The following is a 9470-nucleotide window of genomic DNA, read 5'->3' on the forward strand; positions in this document are numbered from 1 at the left end:
AGGGGAGATCATATCGGACGGACTGAAAATGAGGGAGAACAAAGCGGTCATGGGGACGCAGCTTTGTTTCCTGAAGACAGAAGATGACCGGCGAGTAGGATTGTAAGAGGATCGACAATTCATCCCGATTGGCTCGAATACCGCGGATATTCCAGTGGATAATGGACATAGGGTGAACAGAAAATGGAGGAATGCGAGCAAGGTCGCTGTCAACTCAACGACTGCTCAGAGCTTGCGACTGACAGCATGGAATGGCATTCAGCCGAAGGCAGAAGATCCTGATCCATAGGTTGGTCAGGAGCAGCTCCTGCCACCAGCGACCGGCCGGTTGATCGGCCGCCGGCAGTGCGCCTCGGCGACACAGAAGACGGCCGAGGGCGACTTCCGCCAGGTGGTGCAGTAGATGGGCCACGCCTTGGCGGAGAAGGAGAGGAACTGGGTTTCTTTGTAGCCTTCTTGGAAGTATGATGTTTAGAGGAAGGAGGAACCGATGGTTGGGAAGTTGCCGTACGTAAAAACTCTTCACGAGTATGCTCTTTTTTCGAAGTCTTGGTGTCTGACTTTTGGGCTCGAGATTTAGCAGAACTCGACAAAGGGTGAGCCAGAGAGTGGACAGGCGAAAGGGGTGAGGTTGAACGGGCGATCTTTGCGCTGGCCGATCTGACGACCGTGGCACTAAAGGTGAGGTCGCAAGTCTGCGTGGCCGCCTCCTTTGTTGGCCGAGGAGAAGCAAGGACAGTGCTGTAGTTTCCTTTCTGAGGCACGGTGGGCTGTCGACGCGAATAATTTTCGAGCAGCAAAGGTCGACACCTTTTACTTCACCCTAATTTCCTGGATGAGTTTTTCGTCCTTAAAAACGGGGCAATCTCGAGAGGAAGCGGCGTGGTCAGCCATACAGTTGATGCAGCGAGGGGATGGAGGTGGACAAGCACCCTCATGGGCATCCCTGCCACACGTAACACATTTGGCCGGATTGGAACAGGACTGGCTGGTGTGATTGAACCGCTGGCACCGATAGCAACGCGTAGGGTTCGGGACGTAAGGGCGAACGGAAATTATCTCATAGCCGGCTTTGATTTTCGATGGTAGTTGAACTTTGTCAAATGTCAAGAAGACAGTGCAGGTTGGAATGATGTTCGTGTCAACCCTTTTCATAATCCTATGAACAGCCGTTACGCCCTGGTCAGACATGTAGTGCTGAATTTCTTCGTCAGACAGTCCATCGAGGGAGCGCGTATAAACGACTCCACGCGAGGAATTTAAGGTACGGTGCGGTTCCACCCGGACAGGGAAGGTGTGTAGTAGTGACGTAAGCAGCAATTTTTGTGCCTGGAGGGCACTGACCGTTTCTAACAACAGGGTGCCATTCCGTAATCTGGAACAAGACTTTACAGGACCTGCAATTGCGTCGACACCTTTCTGAATAATGAAAGGGTTGACCGTGGAGAAGTCGTGACCTTCGTCAGACCGAGAAACAACAAGGAACTGTGGCAACGATGGAAGAACTGACTGTGGTTGAGACTCAGTGAACTTACGTTTGTGAGCAGACATAGTGGAAGGTGAGGAAACCATTGCGGAAGAATCCCCCATGATTACCGGCGTCTCCGATGGCGCGCTCCTCCCTTGTGGGGGCCCTCTCTGAGGGCACTCCCGCCTTAGGTGATTGTTCACACCTCAGGTCACACCTCCCGACAAACGGACGGAGGGACCAATCGGCACTTTCGGAAGGTATCAGCTCGGGTAATCACCCCTCCCTGGGCCTGGCCGTTACCAGGGGGTACGTACGTGTCCTACCTGTCTACCCGGGGCGGGGAATCCGCGTTACCCCGTCACCGGCTACGCATGGAAGTGCGTGGGTTGGCCTTCAGACACGCACAGGGAGGAAGAAAGAGAAAGGGAAAGGAAAGAAGAGAGGTCTCAAACGCCGCAGCGGAGAAGGTAGAGAGAAGAGGTAAGGAAAAGAGAAGGACAAAGGAAGGATGAAGACTTACAAGCAAGGAATGAAGGCGAAGAATGTAGTATATGTACAAGCGTCCGTCTCCGGACGTAGGCACAAACCATAACCCCAGAGAAAGGGAAAGAAAGAGCCAGAGGTGAAGGGGGGGGTGGCGAAGATGGGGAATGGGGAAGGATGCGGAAAGGGAAGGTATGCAGCCCGGAAAGGAAGGAAGGCCACATCAGCTCGGAGTCCCGCGCTCGCTACGCACGTATCCACAAAAGAGTTTTGGATCCCCTGGGGGGGCGACGGTCTTTGGGGCCGCGCTGAACTCACCAGACGAAATGCACGCCTCGGCGCTCCAGGTTGGCCCTGAGCTCCTCATCAGATTGCAGCAGGAGGTCCCGATGAAAAATAACCCCCTGCGTCCTATTCAGTGCCAGATGCGGGACAATCGATACTGGGATATTTCCCTAGTCGGTCGCACGCCTGGAGCGCCGCTGACTGTGTGGCGGAGGCAGTCTTTATAAAAACGGACCCCGAACGCATTTTACTGAGAGCCTCAATTTCCTCGATGTCCTCGATGTGCTGGACAAAGAACATGGGCTTGGAGGTGGCGAACGTCCCCCCATCGGTCCAAGAACAGACTAAATAGCGGGGAAAGTACTTCGCCCCAAGCCGGCGGGCCTGTCCCTCCTCCCAGGGAGTGGACAAGGGGGAAAGGGCAGGAGAACCAGAACCAGAGACAGTACCTTTCTTTTTAAAAGACTCGGCCGCAGAGCGACCCGATACATGTTGACGTTTCATCTGCGAAACGTCCGCCACGATACCACCCACTCCGACCAGGGGCTCTCCCCACAGGCGCCACCCAGCCTCAGCAAGGGCCACCTGGCAGGATGACCATTGCCGGGAGTCCCGATGCCCCAAGGAGACGGGCATCTACTCCTTGGCAGACATAGGGAGGGTGCAGCTCAGGTATCGGCAGTATGATCCCTGTGTTGTCAGGGGGCTACAACCTAGAGGGTACATGACAACCCCACCACAACAGGCTGGCTACCGTGCTGGATTTCGGGTGCCATGGAAGGTCCATCATGATTGTAGGTGCAGATGGGGATGCACTATGGGCGTAACTTGTGCAACCCATCAGGCGTTTAGGCCCAATTTGAGGAATAGTGGGTGAGGTTACAACGCCGTTACAATGCTGAGTGCCAAGGTCTTAGTGCACTGAGGACCAGTGATACACCACATAAGGCGTCCTTCCCCAAAAGGCTCGTACTTCTGTAGAATTTTGAAAATCGGAGGTCGAAGCCCAAGGGGGAATTACTACTAGGAGGCCGAAACAGTTGTAACTCCTTTTAGTCGCCTCTTACGACAGGCAGGAATACCTCTGGCCTATTCTTACCCCGGACCCGCAGGGGGGAGGAGGGAGTGAAGGTGTTAAATGAGCTAATAAAGAATTTCCAGCTTGCCTTCTTGCTATCGCGGATGATGCGACAGCATCGCGCACGGAACTGCTTATAGCGGATACAGTTGACCAAAGTAGGATGGTGGCGTAAAACGCGAAGAGCACGTCGACGCTTGCGCATTGAGTCACGGCATGCCTCGTTCCACGAAGGAACTGGGGGGCGCTGGGCCAATGGGGAGGTGCGTGGTATTGAACGTTCCACAGCTGTAAGAATAACGTCTGTAATATGTGTCACCTCATCGTCGACGCTAGGAAAGTGACTGTCATTGAATGTCGCTAGAGACAAAAAAAAATGTCCAATCGGCTTGGGCAAACTTACAGCATCGCAGGCGCATATATGGCAGTTGAGGCTGCAGTCTAAGGACACATGGAAAGTGGTCACTCAAGTGTGTATCGTCAAGGGCGAACCATTCGAAGCACCGAGCTAGCGGAACAGTACCGACCGAAAGTTCCAAATGAGAGAAATTTGTCGTGGAGGCAGACAAAAATGTAGGGACCCCAGTGTTGCGGCAAACTAGATCCGCTTGGTGGAAGACGTCTAGCAACAGTGAGCCACGTGGACAAGGATGTGGAGATCCCCAAAGCGGGTGGTGGGCATTTAAGTCCCCAACCAGCAAATAGGGGGGTGGAAGCTGACCAAGAAGATGAGCTCGTGCCATTGGTGTGGACAATGGAATGTATACAGTACAAAGAGAAAAGTTATATCCAGAAAGGGAAAGACGAACAGTGACAGCTTGGAAGGAAGTGTTTAAATGGATTGGGTAATAATGCAGTGTATCATGGAGAAGAATCTTGAGTCCTCCATGGGCTGGTGTGCCTTCAACAGAGGGGAGATCAAATCGGACGGACTGAAAATGGGGGAGAACAAAGCGGTCATGGGGACGCAGCTTTGTTTCCTGAAGACAGAAGATGACCGGCGAGTCGGATCGTAAGAGGATCGGTAATTCATCCCGATTGGCTCGAATGCCGCGGATATTCCAGTGGATAATGGACATAGGGTGGACAGAAAATGGAGGAATGTGACCAAGGTTGCCGTCAACTCAACAACTGCTCAGAGCTTGCGACCGACAGCATGGAATGGCATTCACCCAAAGGCAGAAGATCCTGATCCATAGGTTGTTCAGGAGCAGCTCCTGCCACCAGCAATCGGCCGGTTGATCGGCTGCCAGCAGTGCGCCTCGGCGACACAGAAGACGGCCGAGGGCGATTTCCGCCAGGTGGTGCTGTAGATGAGACACGCCTAGGCGGAGAAGGAGATGAACTGGGTTTCTTATTAGCCTTCTTGGAAACATGATGTTTGGATGAAGGAGGAACCGATGGTTGTGAAGTTGGGGTACGTAACAAATCTTCACGAGTATGCTCTTTTTTCCAAGTCTTCGTGTCTGACTTTTGGGCTCGAGATTTGGTAGAACCCGATGAAGGGTGAGCCATAGAGTGGGCAGGCGAAAGTGGTGAGGTTGAACGGGCGATCTTTGCGCTGACCGATCTGACGACCGTGGCACTGAAGGTGAGTTCACAAGTCTGCATGGCCGCCTCCTTTGTTGGCCGAGGAGAAGCAAGGACAGTGCTGTATTTTCCTGTCTGAGGCACAGTGGGCTGTCGACGTGAATAATTTTCGAGCAGCGAAGGTCAACACCTTTTCCTTTACTCTGATTTCCTGGATGAGCTTTTCGTCTTTAAAAATGGGGCAGTCTCGAGAGGAAGCAGCGTGGTCACCCATACAGTTGATGCAACGAGGGGATGGATGTGGACAAGCACCCTCATGGGCATCCTTGCCACACGCAACACATTTGGCCGGATTGGAACAGGACTGGCTGGTGTGATTGAACCGCTGACACAGATAGCAATGCGTAGGGTTTGGGATGTAAGGGCGAACGGAAATTATCTCATAGCCTGCTTTGATTTTCAATGGGAGTTGAACTTTTTCAAATGTCAAGAAGACAGTGCGGGTTGGAATGATGTTCGTGTCAACCCTTTTCATAACTCTATGAACAGCCGTTACACCCTGGTCAGACAGGTAGGGCTGAATTTCCTCGTGAGACAATCCGTCAAGGGAGCGTGTATAAATGACTCCACGTGAGGAATTTAAAGTGTGGTGCGCTTCAACCCGGACAGGGAAGGTTTGGAGCAGTGTGAAGTACGCAGCAATTTTTGTGCCTGGAGGGCACTGACTGTTTCTAACAACAAGGTGCCATTCCGTAATCTGGAACAAGAACTTACAGGACCTGCAATTGCGTCGACACCTTTCTGAATAATGAAAGGGTTGACCGTGGATAAGTCGTGACCTTCGTCAGACCAAGAAACAACAAGGAACTGAGGCAACTATGGAAGAACTGTCTGTGGCTGAGACTCAGTGAACTTACGCTTGTGAGCAGACATAGTGGAAGATGAGGAAACCATTGCAGAAGAATCCCCCATGATTACCGGCGTCTCCGATGGCACGCTCCTCCCTTGTGGGGACCCTCTCTGAGGGCACTCCCACCTTAGGTGACTGTTCACACCTCAGGTCACACATCCCGACAAACGGACGGAGGGACCAATCGGCACTTTCGGAAGGTATCAGCTCGGGTAATCACCCCTCTCTGGGCCTGGCCATTACCAGGGGGTACGTACATGTCGTACATGTCCTACATGTCTACCCGTGGCGGGGAATTACGTGTTACCCCGTCACCGGCTACGCATGAAAATGCGTGGGTTGGCCTTCAGACACGCACAGGGAGGAAGAAAGAGAAAGGGAAAAACAAAGAAAGGGAAAGGAAAGAAGAGAGGTCTCAAACGCCACAGCGGAGAAAAGGGTAAAGAGAAGAGGTAAGGAAAAGAGAAGGACAAAGGAAGGATGAAGACATACAAGCAGAGAAGGCGAAGAACGCGTTACATTTACGAGCATCCGTCTCCAAACGTAGGCACAAACCATACTCCCAGAGGGGGAGAAAGGGAAGGAAAGAGCCAGAGGTGAGGGGAGGGGGGGCGAAGATGGGGGATAGGGAAGGATGCGGAAAAGGAAGGTATGCAGCCCGGAAAGGAAGGAGGGCCACATTAGCTCAGGGTCCTGTGCTCACTACGCACATATCCACAAAAGAGTTGTGGACCCCCTGGGAGGAGGGGTGAAGATATAACTAAAGCATAACTAGACGTCATGGACACAGGGTGAAGACGTGCATACTTCTTACGAGCCTCATTGTAGGTTAAACGATCAAGGGACTTATACTCCTGTATCTTCTTTTTCTTCTTATATACTGGGCAATCTGGTGAATGTGGAGAATGATTGCCATGACAATTAACACACACAGGAGGGGGAACACAAGAACTCCCCTCATAGGGTGGACGTCCACAGTCACCACAGAGAGGAGCCTGAGAACGGCAGGAAGATGTGTCCAAAACGCAAGCACTTAAAACACCTCATAGGAGGTGGGATTTATGGCTTCACATCACATTGATAAACCAAAATCTTTACTTTCTCAGGAAGGGTATCCCCCTCAAATGCCAGAAAAAAGGCACCAGTATCAATGCAATTGTCCTTCGGACCCTTCTGAACACGCTGAACAAAGTGAACACCGCGCGGTCCGAGACTGTCCCAAAGTTTAACAGTTTGAAGGATGAGGTCCCTGTGAAAAATCACACCTTGAACCATATTTAGAGACTGGTGGGGGGGGGGGGGTAATGGACACAGGAATTGTGTCAAGATGGGTACAGGCACGAAGGGCCGCAGACTGGGCAGCTGAAGCAGTTTTGACCAACAACGAACACGACTGCATCTTGCTCAGGGAGTCCACTTTGTCACACTTGTCTTCGATGTGTTCCACAAAGAATAAAGGTTTAGTATTGGTTTAAGTATCCCCATCAGTCCTGGTGCAAACCAGATTGTGGGGGAAAGGTTTCGCCCCTAGCCAACAGGCCTGACCCTCCTCCCAGGGGGTAGCCATGAAAGGGAAGGCTGAAGGGGCAGGAGAAGCAGCACTAGAAGAATCAGTTCCACACAGAGAGACGGCCGCAGAAGAATGGCCAGAGTTCTGGACCCGTATGCGTTTCATTTGCATAGCGTCCACCCTGATACCACTCACTCCTCACGGGCGCCACCCAGCCACAGCAAGGGCCGTCTGGCACGGTGGCCATTGCCAGGAGTTCCGATGCTCCAGGATAACAAGCAACCACTCCTAGGCTTACATGAGGTGGTCACACCTCAGGTATCAAAAGTGTGATCCCTGTGTGTTCAGGGGGCTCAACCAAAAGCATACACAGCGATCCCACCACACGGGCTGGCTATGCAACCCAACATCAGACAACGACGTGAAAGAAAAGGTGGAATGAACTAAGAGGGCACACGTCAGAGACACTAGGTAAGGTGCTCTTCCCCAAATGGCTCACACTACGGAAGGGCAAGGACACCAAGAGAGGGAGTGGAGAGGGCGAGGGGGAAGGAGCAAGGAGATGAAAGGAGGGGAAGGGCAAGGAAATGCAACCCTGGAAAGAAGGAAGGCTGCAATAGCTCGGGGCCCCGTCCTCGCCACGCATGTGCTCACGAAAGAACCTTGAGCCCCCTGGGGGGAGATGGAGAATGGGTAGGACTGAAATGCGACAATGAGAAAGTGGGCTAAAGGCCTCAATACACGATGGACAAGATGCACTATGTAAGGTGCCCTTCCCTAATTGGCTTGCTCTTTGGTAAAATTTTGAAAAATGGAGGTCAAACCCTACAGGCGACCATCACATAAAGGCCGAAACGTAGTAGACTCCTTTTAGTCACCTCTTATGACAGGCAGGAATACCTCGGGCCTATTCTTACCTTCAGACCTGCAGGGCATCAAACATCTGCACATTTGCTTTACCACCCACTGGAACATTTCGTTTGAGTTGATAATACACTAACTATTAAAGTGTGACAGTTCAAAATGTTTATACTTTTTTTGACACATGCTGAAGAAGGAATTGCTGTAAAGGTACTCTTAATACCACTAACTGCGTGACTTATTATTTAAAACAGATCTGGAAGATAAGAATTTTTATGCACCATTATTTTAGGATTATATTCTGATGCAATTGGATCTCTATGAAGGGCAAGTTTTATTGAAGTGATGGTGGTGTTAACCCATCAACTGCCATGCCTCTGTCTTTGTAACAGACTTTTGTATTTGTAATTACGTTGGCAGTAATTTTTACTATTTTGCATTGTTGTCTAGACCTTCGTCAAGCTTGTGCATTGATTGTCAGTCAGTTGTTGAACAAGTGAACTTTACAGGACTATTTGTGTGAAAGTGAAGGTTATCAAAAATGAAAGAGTTAAACATTTTCAAAACAGCATAATTTGCATTATTATGTACATAACTTCAAGCATCCGTGTACTGGCGTGTTCTGTAATGGTTTTAGATATTTATCAATCATTTATTTCCAAGGACTATTTTATTTTACTATGACAGCTCTCTGAATTTCAATCCCCATTTGGGGCTCAGGGCAGGTACTGCATAAAACATTGTTTCTATTTTCCCCCAGGCACCAGTGAAGACATTGTAAATGGGCCCAATTTCATGGCTTCTTCTGGTGATGAGGGTGAAGTGAGCGAGACCACTGACACGGTCTAGCTCCCTCCAGACCTCATGGAATGAGATTTCCGACTGATGCTGTACACGAAAATATGCTGGAAGATACTCTTTCACCTGATGTTCAATGTACATTGGAAGTTCACACTAACGAGGAATGGGAGGATGAAGAATATACAGGGCATTGTAAGAAGAAAATGAAAGCTAATATCACTTCTAATTGAACTGAAGATTCAACTTACAGTAAAACCTGCCCTAATCTTGTAGAACACTAACAGCGCTACTGCCACTTGGTAGCACTGCTAAATGTAAAGTTTGGAGCCAACAGCTTTGATGGATTTTTCAATGAACAAGCACTGGACTTCAGTGCTAGTGGGGTTGGGCTGATTTTGGGGAGGAGACCAAACTGCGAGGTCATTGGTCTCGTCGGATTAGGGAAGGAAATCAGCCGTGCCCTTTCAAAGGAACCATCCCAGCATTTACTTGAAGCAATTTAGGGAAATCATGGAAAACCTAAATCAGGATGGCCGGACGT

General features: G+C 50.6%; 1 protein-coding gene across 1 annotated transcript in view; it reads left to right on the plus strand.

Moving 5' to 3' along the window:
* Nucleotides 1-8977, plus strand: part of LOC126249512 (translation initiation factor IF-2-like) — a 62551-nt gene extending 53574 nt beyond the window's left edge. Inside the window, exon 3 of the mRNA XM_049951164.1 lies at nt 8889-8977. Within this exon, the coding sequence (XP_049807121.1) occupies nt 8889-8977 (89 nt within the window). The remainder of the gene's footprint in view (nt 1-8888) is intronic.
* The last annotated feature ends 493 nt before the right edge of the window (nt 8978-9470 follow it).

Source organism: Schistocerca nitens, chromosome 3 (genome assembly GCF_023898315.1).
Source record: "Schistocerca nitens isolate TAMUIC-IGC-003100 chromosome 3, iqSchNite1.1, whole genome shotgun sequence".
NCBI lineage: Eukaryota > Metazoa > Arthropoda > Insecta > Orthoptera > Acrididae > Schistocerca > Schistocerca nitens.